This window comes from Tupaia chinensis, unplaced genomic scaffold (genome assembly GCF_000334495.1).
Source record: "Tupaia chinensis unplaced genomic scaffold, TupChi_1.0 Scaffold000187_1, whole genome shotgun sequence".
Lineage (NCBI taxonomy): Eukaryota > Metazoa > Chordata > Mammalia > Scandentia > Tupaiidae > Tupaia > Tupaia belangeri.
The window spans coordinates 956,655-976,546 of NW_006159662.1; the positions used below are offsets into that span (position 1 = coordinate 956,655).

The window sequence follows — 19,892 nt, forward strand, 5'->3', positions numbered from 1 at the left end:
GAGGAGCAGAGAGAGAGAGAGAAAGGCAAGCTGCCAGGTCTAGGCCTCAAACCGTAGTCAGCCATGTGGGAGTCCAGTGCCTTAACCACCACACCACCTACCAGCCCCGTGACCTTCTTCTTTTTTAAGGTTCGTGAAACAAGAGCCTTGACCCTCCAGGTTCATAGTAGTTGGTTGCTTATTATAGTATGTGCTTCCCTGTGAAGAAAGAATCTTACCATTGCATGAGTTTGTTTTATTTTGTTTTTGTTTTTGTTTTTTGAGAGGTTTTTGCCATAGGGCGCGTGCACTCGCCAGACAGACAGAGAGAGACAGAGAGACAGAAAGCGAGAAATCACCCCCCCAGGGGGGATAGCCACGCTGCAATCCCTTCTCCTTAATTCTCCTCTCGGGATCCTGGGCACGAATGCACATGCGCCTGGTGTGGGTTTCAAGCCACTGAGTCCGGGACACAAACTGCGGTCGACCACGTGGGAGTCCAGCGACATAGCCATTATGCCAACTGCTGGTCCCTTGTTTTTGTTTTTTTAGAGGTTTTTTGTTTTTGTTTTTGTTTTGTTTTGTTTTGTTTTTGCTATAGGGCATGTGCGCTTGCCAAAAGGACAGAGAGAGACAGAGAGATAGAAAGCAAGAAATCACCCCCCAGGGAAGAATGGTCATGTCGCAATCCCTTCTCCTCCATTCTTCTCTCAGGATCCTGGGCACGCATGCGCACACGCCCAGCATGAGTTTAAGCCATCGGGTCTGGGACTCGAACTGCGGTCGACTACATGGGAGTCCAGCGACATAGCCATTACACTAACTGCTGGTCCATTTATTTTGTTTTTAAGCTTATTGATTTCATCTGTGAGCAAGAAAGACAGGGACATAGAGAGCATCCCCCAATGGGGTCTCGACATTGTGACCCACCCCCACCCCCAGCCAGCCCTGGGGCATGGATGCACATGTGCCCAGTGTGTTCACGGAGGTCTCCAGATGCAAACCTGCAGCCTTCCCATGTGGGTCACTGGGCATTGCCCTTTACTCCGTGCCACCATCAGGTTCCCACATGCTTGCTTTAAACGAGAAAGTTGGTCTAAACCACTGTAAGGTCCATTTCAGCTCTGACATTCCATGTTCCCAGAGAGAAAGTGTTCAGAGGCAGCTTGCTGCTCCTGCCTGTGCTCTGTGTGAGGTTCTGTCATCACCGAGGTGTTGAGGGCAAAGCAGGAGAGAGCTGGGTGGAGAGTCCCAGCTGATGACCAAAGCTGACTCTTAGCTTTTATCACAAGGCCAAGGAAAACTCATACCTTGCCTTTCCCTTTTGGTTGAAAGGTAAAAAATTGAAAAAAAAAAAAAAACAGATTATTTTTGGGGGAGGGTGGCAACATGGTCCCAGATAAGTATTTAGTCTTTGTATTGTTTGCTGGGGTTTTTTTGAGAAACTTTTTCCATAGAGCGCATGCGCTCACCAGAGACAGAGAGACAGAAAGTGAGAAATCACCCCCCAGGGGGGATGGCCACACCGCAATCCCCTCTCTTCCATTCTCCTCTCGGGGTCTTGGGCACGCACGCACACGCGCCCAGCATGAGTTTCAAGCCACCGGGTCCGTGACACAAACCACGGTCGACTACATGGGAGTCCAGCAACATAGCCATTACGCTAACTGCTGGTTTGCTGATCTTGATGGTAACTCTGTGGAACATAGACTAAAGTGGAATTTCTCACCCCTAGCTGCTTCTTATGGTACTTGAACTTAAAACAGTAACCCAATAAACTCTCCAGTTGTGTTTGAATTTATTATTTTTAAATTTTGTTTTAGGGCATGTGCACTCATAGGGTGGAGCAGGGGCGGGGGGAAAGCAAGTTGCAGGTCTGGGACTTGAACTGCAGCCGTCCAGGTGGGAGTTCAGTGCCTTAACCATCATGACACTTGCTAGCCCTATATTTATTTTTTTTTAAGGGAAAAAAAGGTCATCAAACAAAGAAAACATAATTTACCTCTTAGGAAGTGCCTCTCAAACAAAATGAAAACCTCTAATTATGTTAGAGATAGAACTATTATGAATATTCTTTTTTGAAAAATGTATTTCTTAAGAGAGAAACAAAGTGAGTGAGACAGACAGGCACCCCCGACAAGCTCTCCACGCCACAATCCATCCACCAGCCCCGATTACAGACCCTTAGTATGCTCTGGGAGGTTCCAGGACTCAAACCTAGGACCTTCCTATAGGAGTCTAGTTGCATTACCATTGACCTTATTCTGAATATTCTTAAATGTTCCATTTGTCCTATGTCCTCGCAGCTCGGAAAACATGTAGATCTGACATTTTATTTACTGACAGGCCACGCAGTTTCCTAGCCATTTTGCTTTTTTTGTTTTAGTTGCCTTTGACCTTTTTTCTTTTATTGTACCTGCCTGCCTGACAAGACCTGCTTCACTATTTAGAAGGTTATCAAGGATCTAACCTCCTAGAGATGTGTGCTTGCAGACATGGTGAGGCTCAGGGGAAAGACTTGTCCATTTCAGGCTGATCTGGGAATGGGATACAGTACCTGTCATCATTCTTGTGCTGTCACTGTCTTCACAGATCCCTAGCAATTGGAACCAAATCTGGTTATAAGCTGTTCTCGCTGAGCTCGGTGGAACAACTGGACCAAGTTCACGGAAGCAGTAAGTGTGTGTGAGAGATCCTGGAAACATCAGCTCCTCCCTCGAGACTTTAATCTGCCATGCTACCAAGCTTTCTGTTGTTCCCTCTTTTAACCATCAATCTTAAAGAGGCAGTATTTTTCATATTTAAATATACATAATTGCCTCTACCTGCCTAAAAACCACTGTAAAGCTCTTATGAAGATTTGGCAATAGCATAAGTAACATTTTCTTTTTATATTGAGAAATCCTTGGGACCAGCAGATGGCGTAATGGTTACATCGCTAGACTCCCAAGTAGTTGACCATGGTTTGAGTCCTGGACCTACGTCTTCAAACTCATGTTGGACGTGTGTGCATGCGTGCCCAAAATCCCAAGAGGAGAGTGGAAGAAAAGGGATTGTAGTGTGGCCATCCGCCCTGGGGAGTGATATCTCACTTTCTGTCTCTCCAGTGAACACATGTGCCCTATAGCAAAAAAATCTCTCTAAAAAAGAAAAGAAAGAAATCCTCATGGGGCCAGCAGGTGACATGGAGGTTAAGGTGCTAGACCCAACATGGCTGACTGTGTGGTTCAAGTCCTGGATCTGATGGCTTGAAAAACATGCTGGCATGTGTGTGCATGCCCAAAATGCTAAGAGGAGAATGAAGGAGAAGGGATTGCACCATAGCCATCTCCTGGGGATGATTTCTCACTTTCCCTCTGTCTTTCTGGTAAATGCATGTGCCCTGTAGCAGAAACAAGGAAGGAAGGAAGGAAGGAAGGAAGGAAGGAAGGAAGGAAGGAAAGAAGAATAAAAGAAATGAAGAAGAAAGCCTCACAGTAATAGTTTATGCCTTAATAATAGTGAAAAAAATACAACCTTTCTTGGAACGAAAGTGGTTTGGTAATTAAGAATTCGGGGTCCTAATTTATTTGTAAATTATTCTTGTCATGATATCTGTCCCACATTATTCCCTACGGGGCTTGCCCAGGCACGAGAAAGTCGTGCACGTGAACAGAACATTCTCAGAAAGACACCGAGGCCTCAACCTGGAGGCTTCCTAATTTACCTTCTTCTGAGCACACGGGTACTCTCCTGGTCACAGTACCCATGTCCAGATTGTGTTCAACAGGAAGGAGATTCCAGAGCACAACCAGATAGGGAAGGGACTGTTGTAGAAGAATGATTCAGTGACACTAAAGTCCAGTCAGAGAGACTTCAACGGTCCATAGCAATTGATGCAGGGACTGTACAGTAGGGAGAGAAACTGGGGTCAACTCTGAGTCAGCATGGGACAGTGGGGGGTTGTGGCCAAGGAGCATTGTGACTAGAGAGACCTAACAGGACTTCTGCTGAAGGTAGGCCAGGGTGACCAGAAGTCTCTCAGGGTGAGGTTGTAGAATCTGATTAGATATCGAGGGTGACCGATACTGAGGATGGGGGTCCTGGCTAAATTGACTTAGCGGGGTTCATCTGCTAAAACTGAATTTTACAGAAAATTACCCAGGTAGGCCTAGGAGAAGGTTCAGAAGCCTGACTAAGGTTAGGCCAATCAAGGAATCTTTGTCTGGGGGTGCAGAGCTAAGTGTTATTGTCCCCTCCAGAATGGTACCCCACCTAGCAGGACAAGAAGACTTCTGAAAACAGAGGCACCCAACTAAATAGCCACTCCTTTGAAATCTCTCTCTGGGAAAATGTAGATTGAGATAGTTGAAAGTTTCACCAGTGTATTTTAAAAGCAAATGAGTGGAGCTCTAGGGCCTGCAGGGGCGATTTGACCATACAGACAGTGTCAGAGATAGCTCTGGAAATCCTGACTGTGTGTTCTAGCCACTGGCTTTTCTTACTTTAGATATTTAGAAAAACTTAAGCTGTCCTGTGGCCAAATAGTTAAGGGAGCTGGATCCCATATGGCCAACCACAGTTCTCACCCTGGCCACAGAAGCTTAAAAAACATGTTGGGTACACGTGCATGTGTGTCCAAAGTCCCAATCGCATGGAGAGATGGAGGAGAAAGGATTGTGGCATGACTACACCCCACTGGGGGGGTACTTTATTTCTCCCTCTGTCTCTGGTGAGTGCACTCACCCTTTGAAAATATATGTAAATGAATGAATGAATGGATGGATGGATGGATGGATGGATGGATGGAAAGACTGTAAGTGCTGCCCTGCAAGGTGGTTGGGAGGCAGCTGGACCATCGTACATGCATGCTAAGGGATAGCGCCCAGACAGCCATGGACGGTCCCCAGCTGGCATGAACTGTGCCCGGCGTCCCGGAGACTGGACTGCCCTCGCAGCGAGCTGTCGTGTAACTCTGCTGCCTTGTCTCCAGATGAAATCCCGGACGTGTACATTGTGGAGCGCCTCTTCTCCAGCAGCCTGGTGGTGGTGGTCAGTCACGCAAAACCACGGCAGATGAATGTCTACCACTTCAAGAAAGGCACAGAGATCTGTAATTACAGCTACTCCAGCAACATCCTGTCCATAAGGCTGAACCGGCAAGTGAGTGGGAGAGAGTCCTCAGGGTTTCTCTTTTCCATTTTTTTTTAGAGATAATTTTGCTATAGGGCACATGCACTCACCGGAGGGACAGAGAGACAGAAAGTGAGAAGTCACCCTCTAAGGGGATGGCCATGCTGCAATCCCTTTTCCTCCATTCTCCTCTCAGAATCTTGGGCACATATGCATATGCACACCCGGTATGAGCTTCAAGCCACCGGGTCTGGGACTCGAACCACAGTCGACCACGTGGGAGTCCAACAACGTAACCATTATGCCATCTGCTGGTCCCAAGACTCCTCAGGGTTTCAAGGCTTCCACTCATTGGGGCTGAAGAAAAGATGAACATCTTTAAAGATGAATGTCTTTCAAATAAGCATCAAATTCTAAAGCGGATTTTAACACTCAGGCTATTGTACAGTCTCCTCCACGTGGAGTCACTTTCTGGGTCCGCCCTGGTCCTTCCAGCTCGTGTTCTCTCTTGAACAATCTCCGCAGACTGGTTGGGTTCACCATCTCCCCCTGGGTCGGACTCTGGCCCAGTGTCACCCAGTGAGCAACTGCAAGGGCACCTCATCTGGTCCCAGCTCTAGGTCATGGCATTCATTGCAGATGGTGGTCGTGACAGAACCAGAGACCCAGGACAAAATGTGACCATTCTGAAGCCAGTCTCCTGACGTTGGCTTCCTTCAGGCTGGCTCATCTGTCTCCTGGTTTTGTTTTTCTCTGCTAACCCTTGAAGGTCTTCTCTTGTAATGTTTCTTTGTTGAAGGAAAAAAAAATATTCTTATCGTAAATATGCAATATATCCTTGTTTACGATATAAATTTCTATTTCATAAGTGTTTAGGGTATGAGCAGACTTCTGGCATTACTGACTTCTATACCCTGTGAGAACAGGGACTGTTTCGCTCAAGGACCTGGTAGAAAGGTGCTCATATTAATAGATATCCCTTTCCAAATGACTACTGGATACATAATAGTGGCCACACAGATCTTTCCATTAAATGTTCCCAGAGAGATCAGAGGTGGTTGAATTCACTAGGACAACACTTTGTTTCTTTGTATCTAAACTACTAACTGCTGACTAATTTTTTTAAATAAGACAGAGTACTTGCTTGAGTTTCTGAGAATGAAGATCGTTGCTTTGAGTTGAACAGCTATTCTGATTGGCATCCACTTATGTCCACAGAAAGCAGTACAGTAAAAAGGAACCTGAGAAACAGATGTGGATCCATAGGTGAGGCACAGCAGGAGTGAGGAAGAAAAGTCACCCAGGCTCCTGGCAGCAGAAGGAAAGGCAGTTTGAGCTTTCTGCTTGAAGAGTTTAAAGAGAAAATCTTGGCTCTAGTGCTGTCTCTGAAATCTTCCCATAGCATGTTAAGTTTCATTGCAGAGATTTTTATCATTGTCTATAGAAATAGCCAGTCTGTGAAAGTTAAATGTCATTTTTGGCAACCCAGTTATCTGTTTAAGATTGTTTAGGCATGGGACCAGCAGTTGGCATAATAGTTATATCATTGGACTCTTGTGTAGTCACCTGCGGTTTGAGTCCCGGACCCGGTGGCTGAAACTCATGCAGGACGCTTGTGCATGCGTGCCCAAGATCCCAAGGAGAGAATGGAGGAGAAGGGATTGCAATGTGGCCATGCCCCCTGGGGGGGGGGGTGATTTCTCGCTTTCTGTCTCTCTCTGTCTCTCTCTGTCTTACTGGCAAGCGCATGTGCCCTATAGCAAAAACCTCTCCAAAAAAAAAGATTGTTTAGGCAAATGTTCTGTAAAGATCAGAACCTTCAAATAGCAGTCCTCATATTTACTTGTGTAATTTCTTTCTGGTATTTTCATCAGCAAATGGAGCAAAGAAGAATTATTATGCCTTTAGGTACGAGCTCTCCCTCCATAGCACTTATTGAGGTTAAGGCTGTTGTCTGCCATCTTTTAAGAACGCAGAGCACCTAGAACTACCTAGTTACTCCAGGCAAAAGTAAGTGGAACCAGATCTAAGAGTTCTCTCTTCCCATGGCATCTTTTCTCCTAAGAAAGTTCTCAAGACAGTTCTGGAAAGTATTTGGGGTTGCTTTTTATTTAAACTTTCAGTTTTGGACTTAACTTATGGTTTAAACAACTCAACTCCAATGACCCTCCTTGCCAGGCAGGGGTTCCGTGGTGCCCTGCAGAGCTGTTCCCTTGGAAGGGGTGCAGACATGGACAGGAGCACCCGGTCCTCTCCTGTAGAAGTCAGCCCACTACGCCATCAGGTGTTCAGACAATACCCTTACTTTTTTTTTTTTAGATTTTTTTTTATTTAATTTGATTCATCATTATTCCTTTTAAAATTTGACCAGAAAGAGAGGGGAAGAAAGAAAGCAAGCCACCTGGTCCAGGACCTGAACCACGTTTGGCCATGTGAAAGTCCAGCCCTCCAACCGCCATGCCACCTGACAGCCCTAGTACAGTTCCTTTTTTTTTTTAAAAAAAAAAAGGGGGGAGGAAAAATTAAAAATTTGTAGTAGGAATTACAAGGAAACAAAATCCCTATTTTACATATTTCCCTGTGTAGATATAAGAAAAATACTTAGGAATATTTCACTTTTAGTTGATGTTCATTCTCTTATATTTAATTGGGAATATACTTTATGAAGTAAGGACCATAAACTGGATGTGTTGGGATAGGTAAACTCTTGTAGCTCCTGGACCGTCTGCTGTGAGAGGCTCGTCATCCCAGTGGAGGCTGGTTGGATTGGAACCTCTGAGGCTCGATTTATCCTGCTCAAGGGTAGATGCTATAATTTTTTTTTTTTTAAGTAATAAAAGGAGTTATTACTGGCAAAACCCAGAAAAGGAGATGAAAGTCAAAGTGACAGGGAATGAGCAGCACTGAAGGCCAGACCTCGGTTCTGCTGAGACTGAACACTGATTGCTGGGAAAGCAATTACCGGGCCTGTGCTCACCTCCCAAGCATGCTCGCACATGAACTAGACCGAGTGGCTCCTCGTTCCTTCCCCGTGGTTTCTGTCTGTTTCGCTCCCTCTTTATCCCGTCTGCAGCCAGCGTGGGGGTGACCTGAAATTCAGCTGAGTGGGCCTCATAGCAGATGGCGCTGTTAGAGCTGGTGGGAAAAGATGCAGCTCAGATCAGACAAGGATGCTATTCCTGCAAGAGGCATATGTCAGGGGACTTGCTATCCTGGGGACTGGGTGTGGGGCTGGAAAGGGACCTGAGGACATCCGAAACCTCAGAACATAAACAAGCAGAGCCTAATCTAGTCCGAAGCATGGAACGTGCTGGCGGAAAGATCCACCGAGCAGGTAAATCAGAATAAATGGTTCATGGAGAAACACTAATTAAAAAAAAAAAATAATTAGAGGGTATGTGCATTCACTAGAGATGGAGAGAAAGGGGGGGGGAGAAAGCACCCCCAGTGGGACATGGTCATGCCACAATCCCTTCTCCTCTATTTCTCCATCATCTCGGGATTTAGGGCACACACATGTGCCCAGCATATTTCTCAAGTCTCCAGGGCCAGGATTTGAACCGTGCTGTTGGCTATGTGGGCTCCAGTGCCCTTAACCACCAGGACATGGGGCCAGCCTGGGGAAACACCATTACTTGTGTCCAATTTTAAACCATTTTTTTTAACCCTTCAGCATCCATTCACAAGCCATACGCCACAGATCTGTAATTAAAATTGAGGAAGGTATTTAAGTCTTGCTTTTCTGCTTGGTTAAAGTTGATGGTCGTGAGACCAGCAGATGGCATAATGCTTACGTCACTGGACAACTGCATGGTCGACTGCAGTTCAAGTCCTGAATCCAGTGGCTTAAAATTCATTCTAGGGGTGTGTGGATGCATGCCCCAAATCCCGAGAAGAGAATGGAAGAGAAGGGACTGGGCATGGCCATCCCTCCCTGGGGAGTGATTTCTTGCTTTCTGTCTCTCTGTGCCTCTCCAGTGAACACAGGCACTCCATGGCAAAAATCTCTCTAAAACAAAGCAAAAAAGTCTCCGGTCTTTATCTCTCAGAGCCAGAGGAATCTTACTAGGGAAACCGTAGGGCAGGCTTTTCCCATCAGGGGAGCCCGCCGGTTCTTTGTGTTGTTCTTAGGTACCTTCCCTCCATCTAGTTTCTGGGAATAAAGGGCTGGCCTGAGCGCAGTGGTTCTCAAACCATGGTGTGCATCCTACACTCTGGGGGTGCTTGTTCAAACCCCCAAGCCAGAATCTCTGGAAGGAGAGGCAGGGCTTGTTCCGGAGGTGATCCTGAGGAGCACAGGCCCAGGGCCCAGGGTGGACGGCAACTGCTCCATTGCCAACGACCGCCGCTGCAGCACCCACAGCTGCACGTGCTCTGGGCTGCACATTGTTATTCCTTTAACCACTCAGTGCATTAACCCAGTGACCTGTTTTCACTTAGTGGAGGACGCTGTCATTGGGAAACGGCTTTGAACCTGACAAGCTTTCATATGAAGTGGAAGGAAGGGTCTGACAGCTCTGGGGAGGGAGGGCACAGAGAGACGAGGCTGTGCCCAGGGGAGCTGCGGGCAGACACGGGGCTCTGGGAGCAGCGGGGCATTCCCAGGAGGTGAAGGGCTTCTCCGGGGCTCTTAACGGGGCTACAGAGAGTGGTGCTGGAGTGGGTTAGAGCCGGCCATTATGTGGAGGCGGTGAAACATGAGATTCGGTGATGCCGACAGGGCAAAGAGAACCCACATCTGTACGAGAAGGAAAAAGCACTGAAGGGGAGCCTGACAGATGGGAAGGGGAACTAAAGACCTTATCTCAAACTGCTGTAATGGCCAGGAGAGGCCGATCAGAAAAGTGTTCAGGAATCTCATTCTAAAAGGAAAGTATTAGAAAGAAAGGAAGGGGGGGGGGATCAGTTTCTAAATAATGTCTTGGGACCAACAAGTGGCATAATGGTTATGTTGCTGGACTCCCATGTAGTTGACCGCGGTTCAAGTCCTGGACCCAGGGGCTTAAAACTCATGCCAGGTATAGGTGCATGTGTGCCCAAGATCCCAAGAGGAGAATGGTGGAGAAAGGATTGTGGTGTGGCCATCCCCCCAGGGCATGATTTCTGGCTATCTGTCTCTCTCTGTCTGTCTCTCCAGTGAATGTACATGCTCTAGCAAAAATTTCTCTCTCAAAAATATTTCTTTTCTTTTTTTTTTGAGAGGTTTTTGCTATAGGGCGCGTGCGCTTGCCAGACAGACAGAGAGAGACAGACAGATAGAAAGTGAGAAATCACCCCCCAGGGGGATGGCCACGCCGCAATCCCTTCTCCTCCATTCTCCTCTCGGGATCTTGGGCATGGATGCACACATGCCCGGTGTGAGTTCTAAGCCACCGGGTCTGGGACACGAACTGCAGTCGACTACATGGGAGTCCAGCAACATAGCCATTACGCTAACTGCTGGTTCCCATCAAAAACATTTCTTAAGATCTTGTATTTTATACTTCTCTTTGAGTGGATAATGGTATGTGTGTGTGTGTACATGTGCACGTGTTTGTGTGGGTATATAGAGATAATTTTCAAACTGCATCCCCCAAACTGTCTTTCTTAGCCTTAGCATCAAGGTAGGATTAGGAAAGGGGTGATTTGGGTTTGTCAGTACCTTTTCAAGAAGTCGGTCTGGTAAACTGACGAGTCTGTGTGATTTACAGAGGCTGCTGGTCTGCCTGGAGGAGTCCATTTATATTCACAACATTAAAGACATGAAGCTGTTGAAGACCCTACTGGATATCCCTCCAAATCCAACAGGTGAGCCTTCAAATCAGAGCAGACACCCCTCCAAATCTCCCATCCATGTGTTCCTTTCCCAAGCCGCATCTCCACTTGGATTGAAAACCCGAAGCAGTGTTTCTGCCGTAGGTATCTCAGTGGTGTTGACCTTTGAGGTCTGTTTTATTATTTTTTTTAATAATTTTTTATTTAACTGTGTTTATTTATTTACTTATTTTAATTTCACCAGAGGGACTGAGCGAGAGAGAGAGAGAGAAAGCGAGAAAGTAAGATGCCAGGTCCAGGACTCGAACCACAGCCAGCCATGTGGGCATCCAGCACCCTTAACCACCACGGCACCTGCTGGCCTCCAGGTCTGTTTTAATGCTGGCAGATAGAAATTATATTCAGCCATCTGTCCTGAGAGCCGGCTGAGTGGCTTTCATTAAGGCCTAACGGAAACATCCTTCACCGGGGACCTGTGTCAGCAACCGTGTGGAGGCCTTTCAGGCCAGTGTGTGGGAGAGTGTGTGCATCTGCGGCTGAAAGGTGTTTACCCCAGCTTCTTTCCTGCGGTTGCTCAGGATGGAGTAGGTGTATTAATTACAAGCAGGTTTTGACTTGGTGTGTCTGTGTGGTGAGGAGAAAGAACCTGACTGGGAAAGAACATGTTTTCTTACGTTACAAAGAAATCTCTCTACTCGGATGGTATGCCAGCGTGATGATCTTTAGCGAGCACTTGAGATTTGACACTGTTTAATACATTTCTGGCATTTCACGGTGGGTGTAGTCTGGGGTCGTTAGCTTGAAATAACAGAGGACAATTTAGTGGATTAAATGAGCTGGACATGCATGTGAAGGCCTTCGCTGGGGTGGGTGGGGAGTCACCTCGCTAGAGCCATTTCTCTATCTCATGATTCAAGTTAATATTTGGGAAGTGTGTTTTGATTTAGTATCCATTACATGACTGCTTTCTTTTTTTTTTTTTTTTTTTTTTTGGAGGGGTGTGTCTACTCTCGCCAGAAATACAGAGAGAGACAGAGACAGAAAGCCAGAAATCACCCCCCAGGGGGGATGGCCATACCACAATCCCTTCTCCTCCATTCTCCTCTCGGGATCTTGGGCACGCATGCACACGCACCCGGCATGAATTTAAGCCAATGGGTCCAGGACTCGAACCGCGGTGGACTACATGGGAGTTCAGCGACACTAACTGCTGGTCCCAGATGACTGCTTTCGCTCTCATTTACTATAGTTTCCTACTTTGATTTTCACTGAATTTCAAGGTCTGTGTGCCCCCAACCTTCAAATGACTTAGACTCTTTGAGCTTGGTTTCCTTTATCTGTAGAATGGGATGATGACACCCATTTCACGTGATCAGCTGAGAAATGAACAAGGTAATGCTGGTGAGCACGACCCCCACAGGGCCCGCTGTGCAGTAGAGATTTCCTGTGCATCGTTTTCTCGTCCTCTCAGCTATATGGCTGGCCCCTCACTGTTGATCTCAGCTTTAACGTTCCAGCCACTAAAGCCATCATAAAGTTCTGTGGGACAGTGACTTTGAACCATACTTCGCAAAGTAGAAGATAGTAAATGAAGGGGCTTTGGTCAGTTTTCCATTCTAGGAATGAGCGGTTGAAATCCCCCGGGAGAGTATGTATTGCAGATGTTCTGTGTGCCCAGCACCAGGACAGGCACTGTCAGGGATGGCTATTGTGACCACGCACTCAGAGGGAACCCCAGCTCAGGCAGGTGCTGGTTCCCTGAGGCCATCGGTCCCCCAAGGCAGGCACTCTGGCAGCCTTTGGCAGGGTGTGGATCAGGGTTGAAGGGAGGATGTGCCCTTCTGATGTGTAGAATGTGCCCTGAGAGGTGTAGAATCAGCCCCCAGAAGGGGTGGCCTGTATGGGCTTGATGGATCAGGGGAGGGGTGGTCCATCAGCAGCAGAAAGCTAACTGTTGCCTGTGGTTCTTGGCTTTGGAAAGAGGGTGCTGGGTACAGTCACCACAGGGGTGGGTGGGTTGGTGCGGGCGCTGCTTTGCTTATGGCCTGCAGGTGGGAGGACAGGGCTGCATCTGGGTCAGGACAGGGCATGCTCCCTTGGGGGAAAGGGGAGTTTCCCTCCACTTACTCTTATCTTTTAGCAAATACTGTTGTTTTTCTTCAGTGCAGAAAACTCATTGCTTGCTTTACTTTTTGCAGGGAGAAAATAGGTTTAATAAATAGCCAGGCTATTTATGTTTTATGTTAGATAAAATGTGTATCATTTGTGAAGGAAATACTTTTTATCTCAAAAAAAAAAAAAATCAGAAACAGGGCAGGCTCCATGGCTCAGCAGTAATGCACTGTTCAAGAGAAGCTGGAACCCACATGGCAACCACGGTTCAGCTCCCCAGCCAGGTCCGCCTGAAGTGCTCTGGAAGCGTGCGTGGATGAACGTTAGATCTGACAGCCTGGAGAAAGGATTGCGGTGTGACTAGACCCAGGGGAAGGTCTCCCCCACCCCTGTCTCTCTCTCTCTCTTTCTCACGTGTACACGTTCTACCTTGAACAAATAATTTTTTAAACTGAGAAATAATGGGCGGTATTTCTCTATCTCAGATAAATGTTGTAAAAGAAAACAGAAGGTAGATTAAGCTTTTCCTTTTGAAAGACCAGGGACAGGTTGAACAAAATGTATCTTTTTAGATCTCTGATGGTCTTTGGAGAGACACCTAAAGACCTCTTGAAATCCTCAGTTTTCTAGTTATCACGTCCGTTTCTGCTGAGCTCCTTTCTACTTTATAGTAGGTGCAGATGACCATTTTAGCCCATGAGTTGCTGGGGGTGGGGGGGAGTAGCTGAGATGTGCTGGTGAGCAATGGGTGGTCAGCTAGGCTCACTCACCAGCCCTGCTGCGTCCTTACGGGCAGCACCACCCAGGGCAAAGCTGTGCTTCAGACCTAGCCTCAGTGGCACGTGTGGTGGGGTGCTTTTATATGATGCTAGAGCCACATGGGAGACCTGGGGTTTGATCCAGGTCAACCTGAACATGCTGGGAACACCCATGATTCTGGCTGGCCGAAAGGCGGGGGGAGGGCTGCAGCAAGCAAACCCTGAGGGGAGGGGGTCCCTGTCTCTCTCTCTTTTTCTCTTGATTGGTCACTCACTAAATCCCTCTATCTTTCTCATGAAAGAAAGAAACTTTTAAAAAGTTATGCTTTAGTGACACAACCATTTTTTAAAATCTTTTTTTATAAAAATGACTTATTTCATTTTATTTATTATTATTATTATTGTTTTGGAGAGGCTTTTGCTATAAGGCAGAAAGATAGAGAAAGATTGAGAGTCAGAAAGCGAGAAATCACCCTCCAGGGGGGATGATTTCACACCGCAATCCCTTCTCCTCCATTCTCCTCTCGGGATCTTGGGCACATAGGCACACGCGGCCAGTGTGAGTTTAAGCCACCAGGTCCGGGACTCAAACCATAGTCAACTACAAGGGAGTCCAGCGACACAGCCATTATGCCAACTGCTGGTCCCTATTATTATTGTTTAATTTGTTATAGGGCACACATGCTCACTAGATAGAGCAAGGGGGAAAGTAAGCCACCAGGTCTGGGACTCAAACCATCATAGTCAGCCATGTGAGAGTCTAGCACCTTAACTAAAATACCACCTGCTGGCCCAATATGACCTGTTTTTTGTTTTTTGTTTTTATTTTTATTTTTTTTTAGAGAGAGAGGTATTACCCTTAGGGTGTGTGCACTCACTGGAGAGAGACAGAGATGGAGACAGTGAGAGAGAAATTGAGCAATCACCCCCCAGGGAAGATGGCGATGTTGCAATCTCTTCTCCATTCTCTTCTTGGGATCTTGGGCATGCATGTACACGCACCCAGCATGATTTTGAAGCCACTGTGGTCAACCATGTAGGAGTCCAGCACCTTAGTTGCCATGCTACCTACTGGCCCAATTTGACCAGTTTCTTATCCAAGAAACTTTGGTGCCCTCTGAACTGTTACAACCGTGACCATAGCTCTCAGAGGCCAAGAGTCTTCTAATATGTCCTCATTCTCTAGTTCTATTATCTGAACAAAATCTTAAGATGGAAAAATGCATCTCAATTCTCTAAATCCTTACTGGGTACACAGGGAAGACAGAGTCACTTGTCTAATTGTCTTGAGCCCACAGATTCTGAGTGTGTTTCGACCTAGTGAACTGCAAATAAATGAGATATTTAGAGTTCGGTGGTTGCTTTGTGCCCAGCGTCTAGTGAGGCTGTAAATTTCCTTCCTCTGTTAGTGTTTGTGTCACACCACTCCTGTTGTGGCGAAGATTACAGACTGCTTCCTCTGAAGAGTTTGGCCAGACAGGGCTCAAGTTAATTTCCTGCCAGCACAGCAGTCCATGCTTCAAGCAGGCAAGGGTGGAAATCTCCGCGGAAGTCCCCCAGAGGCAGACTTTGGGGGTCACAGACCTGAACGTTTTTACAGAATATTCTACACCTTATAGCAACATGGAAAACAGAACAGTGTCGGGGTTTAGTCCTGAGCATGTCCTCTTTCTGAAAATGGTAGTACAGGTAAAAAGGCTCTCCTTTATCACAGCACAGAGCTTTTGCAATACAGAAGAGTTTTTCTTTTTTCTTTCTGTTTTTGAAAGTTGGAAAGCATAGTTTGAGACAGTAACTCAGAGGAAACTGCACTTTATAAATCACTGCTAATTTGCCTAAACTTTGGCATGCAATACGATAAATACCGAGGTGGGAATGCTTTAGAATCCTGGGAAGTCTCGATTCCGGCTGATGATGCCAGGGGTTCTTGACTTGATAGCAGGTACTTCTCTATTTACAGACGAATTACAGGCTCCCTGGCCTAGTGATTAAGGAAGGTGGATCTCACATGGCTGGCCACATGGTTTGAATCCCAGCCCTGGCAGCTTGCAAAACATGTGAGATGTGTGTGTGTATGCATGTGTGCATGTGTGTGTGTGCATGCTCAAAATCCTGACAAGATGGAGACATAGAGAAGAGGGGATTGCAGTGTGCCCATACACCCCTGGGATGTGCTTTCTCTCCCCCTCTCTCTGCCAAGCACGTACACACTCACAGAATGTAAAAGGAAGTATTATAGGCAAACTATTCCAGTGATATCATAACTGACAATGATTTATGATCATGTGTGTCAAGTCTAAAACAAATCCAGAGCCACATCCAGACACCATGTCTACACAGAAAAATCACTGGAGGGCAGTCTGCTCAAATGTCAAGAGCAGTGAAAAGCCCTGGGGTGACTTCAGACTGTGGGCAACGTTTTTCCTCTCTTTCTTTATATTTCCTGGACTTTGCAAATTTTCTTCACTATCAATCTTAAAAGATCGTATCAAAGAGAAAGTTCCTTTCCTTCCTAAAAAAGGCATTGTGCGACACCTGTGACGGAAACTGAAGACTGGCGGTTTGGAAATAGCTAAGTCTGAAAAAAAAAGAAACAAACAAACAAACACACAAAACAAGAGCCTTTCTGCTCACCTCAGGTGTTTCACAAGGTAGAAAGATACGTTCACGTAGCCGGTTAGATTTTTCTGAGACATGGACCATTGCTGTGGAGTATAGAATATGCTAAGAATTTCTAGGGACCTTCATTAAGTTGTTGAGGGGCGGGGGATTCCTTGATGAAGTTGGGACGGACTGGCCTGGCCGAAGTGCAAGCCCAGAGGCAAAGCTGTCAGGTAAGGCGTATGTGTGAGACTATACCTGCCCTAGCTGTTATCCTTTGTCCCTTCCTGTTGGAATCTAGTACCATCTGATTCTATTTTAGGCATTGCAGAAAGTTCAATGTTAGCTGAAAAAGTTGCTGGGGTATTTCTGTTTTAACATAAAACTCTGAAGGGCGTGAAACTGGAGTTGATTGTTCAAGGCTTATTCTCAAAGTCCTCCTAGCGCTCTCCCAATATTTTCAAAAGGAAGAGGTAAATGAGGGCTTAGCAGCTTGGAATATTAAAGCTGGGAAGAGTCCTAAGTCACGCTTCCTCTTCATTTCACAGGTAGGAAACAGACATGGAAGGGCCACACACCTCGGCTGGAATCCCACAGTACATGGTCGACCCGGCTGGAATCCAGGCCCTCAGTTGGTCTCTGCCAGATAAATATGCTTAAAACTGGTCTAGTGAAGCTGAGCAGGGAAGACTGTCAGGAGATTGAGTGCCTAAAATACTGCCTCAAAAAAAAAAAAAAAAAAAACCCTCTGTATTGAAATATAATTCACATGCCTTACAGTTGACCTATTTAAAGTATACAATTCGATAGTTTCAGTCACTTTCAGGATAGTCATAGAATTGTGTAATAACTATCACAACAATCGATTTTAGAACATCTTCATTACCCTAGACAGTAATTGTGAGCAGCTGACACCTATTCCCCAGCCCTAAGCAACCTCTAATTTATTTGTTTGTTTATTTATTTATCTAGATTTTGGCCATCAGATGCACGCGCCCACCAGAGACAGACAGAGGGAAAGTGAGAAATCCCACCCCCCCCAGCGGAGATGGCCATGCCACAGTCCCTTCTCCTCCATTCTCCTCTCAGGATTTTGGGCACACACACATGCCTAGTATGATCTGGGACTCAAACCACAGTTGGGCATATGGAAGTCCAGCACCTAAACCACTATGCCACCTGCTGGCCCTCCCCCCATCTATTTTTCAATTGATTTGCCAGAGAGCATGTGCACTTAGCAGCGAGAGACAGAGATACAGAAGAGAGCAAGAAAGCACCTCCCAATGGACATGGTCCTGCCTCAACCCCTTCTCTGCTGTTCTGGTGTGTTTTTCAAGCTGCTGGGGCCAGGATCTGAACCATGGTTGACCATATGGAATCCCAATTCCCATAACCAGTAGGCTACAGGGCCAGCCCCCACCTCTACATTGTGTCTCTATCTTCTGTCTGTCCTGCATGTTTCTTATCAGTGGCATCATACAGTATGTGACCTTTGGCTTCTTTTACTTAATACAGTGTTTTCAATATATCAATATATTGTAGCATCTTTTGATTCGTTATTTTTTATTGCTGAATAATACTCTATAAGAAGGATAGTGCACATTCTACTTACTCATTCATCAGTCACTGGACATTTGGATTCTTTCCACCCTTGGAGTGTCATGAATAATGCAGCTAGGAGCATTCATGTTCAGGTTTTGGGGTGGTCACCTGTTGTAATTTTTCTTGAGGATGTATGTAGGAGTGGAATTTCTGAGTCCTATGGTAACTCTCTGTTTAACTTTAGAGGAACTGCCAGTGTTTTCCAAACAGTGCCTCACTTTGTACCAGCGGTGTACTGTGTTCCGGTTTCTTCAGATCCTCACTGATATTTACTATGGACGACAGACATCCTAGTGGGCATCTCATTGTGGTTGTCTTTTTAAAAAGTCTGTCCTCAGAAACCTTCGGCATTTGCCCACTGCTTGGTTCGACCTTAACTCTTCAGTATTTACTCGAGGTCCTTCCATGCTAGTCCCATGCTAACTCTGCATCCTTTCTGCTCCCTGCCCCTGGGGGGACACACCAGGCAGCCAAGGATCTGCTGCCTTCCCTCCCCAGTTTCACAGTGCCTCAAAATTACATTTGGATGGCAAAGAACTCAGAGGAGCTGGGAATTGGGGTTCCCAGAGCAACACTGGGCAGGTGCAAGTGGGCTCTGAGGCCAATGCTAGGACTGGCCTTGTCAGGCTGGGGTTGCAGCAGTTCCAGAGTATCCCATCGAGGGAGCTGGGGCTCGGTGCTCTGTGCTCTCCGGCTGCCCTGCTGCCTGGTAGGTGGTAAGAGCACAATCTGGTCGATGAGGTGTATTTCAGTTCAGAGTAACTTTCTGTAGCCCCAGAGGAAGCTGAAATTAGGAGGGCTGGCAGGTGGTGTGGTGGTTAAAGGTACTGGATTCCCACATGGCTACCCACAGTTCGAGTCCTGGACCTGGTGCCTTACTCTCTCCCTTTCCCTTTCTCTGTCTTCCTGTGGTCAAATTAAAAAAAAAAATAATAATAATAACAACAAATGGAATTGAATAAATAATTCTTTTAAAAAAACCTGAAATTGGGAGACGAATTTCATAGCCTAGGGGTAAAATGCAAACAAGGGCATGTCTCATAAACTTGATCCTGACTGCTTAACTGTGGAGAGGCCAGGGCTGGGGTCCTATCAGGAGGTCTTCTGTGCATTTACTGTACTGGAATCCCTTGATCAGAACTAACAGAAATAAACGCCTGCGAAGCTGTCCCTAGCCCCACCAGTAGGTGGCAGTGTAGTCGTGCGGGTGTCAGCTGCCCTCTCCAGCCCTGCAGTTTCCCTCCCGGGCACTCTGGCTTTCCACCCCCTGTTTATTCTTTACAGGTCTGTGTGCCCTCTCTATCAACCATTCCAATTCCTACCTGGCCTATCCTGGAAGCCTGACGACCGGCGAGATCGTCCTTTACGACGGAGCGTCTCTGGTAAATCGCCAGGGGACCTGGCTGCCCCAGCCCTGACTTACCTTGACCTTGGAACAAGATGAGAGGCCTGGTGCTGCGGGCTGGGGTGCAGAAGGGAAGCAATACTGGGGATTCGTTCTGGCCTCGGCGGTTGGGTATGCAGGAGAAGGTGCTGTTCGCCCGGGCTTGCCAGCAGCCCACAGGCCGACATCTGCTGCATGGTAGAAACCTCCTGCCAGCTGGCAGCCGGTTTTCTGATGGAACGTGTCACCTGTGGCCTGTTGTGGCCCGAGACCATGTGCAGCTGTGTCATGCGTTCTGCCCTCTGGTCTCTGAGAGCAGGCAGGATCGCTAACGGGAAGTCCCCTAAAGATGCAGAGTGCGGGGATGCATCTGCCCCAGGCCAAGCGGTTGCCCACCTTCCCTGGGGCGGGAGAAGGGATAGAAGTGGAGTGGCCGGTGCACTCGAAGCTCGATAGACCAGAAAGTAAGGCAGCTTATGGACAAATGGAGGGAGGGAACGTCAGAGAGGCCCCGGAACATGAAGGAGTAGGAAGAAAAGAGGAAGGCGCGGGAGAAGAAATCCACCTCCCTCTTCCCCAGCGTCTGTTTC

General features: G+C 46.9%; 1 protein-coding gene across 3 annotated transcripts in view; it reads left to right on the plus strand.

Moving 5' to 3' along the window:
* The window catches only part of WIPI1 (WD repeat domain, phosphoinositide interacting 1), a 37,563-nt gene that overhangs the window by 4,432 nt on the left and 13,239 nt on the right, over positions 1-19,892 (plus strand). For 2 of the 3 annotated variants that reach the window (XM_006146753.3, XM_006146754.3), the window contains exons 2-5: positions 2,572-2,654; positions 4,952-5,121; positions 10,782-10,878; positions 19,203-19,300. In XM_006146753.3, coding sequence (XP_006146815.1) covers positions 2,572-2,654; positions 4,952-5,121; positions 10,782-10,878; positions 19,203-19,300 — 448 coding nt within the window. Of the gene's footprint in view, positions 1-2,455; positions 2,478-2,571; positions 2,655-4,951; positions 5,122-10,781; positions 10,879-19,202; positions 19,301-19,892 lie in introns of those variants that run through there. The other variant, XM_027771145.1, reaches the window with a different exon arrangement.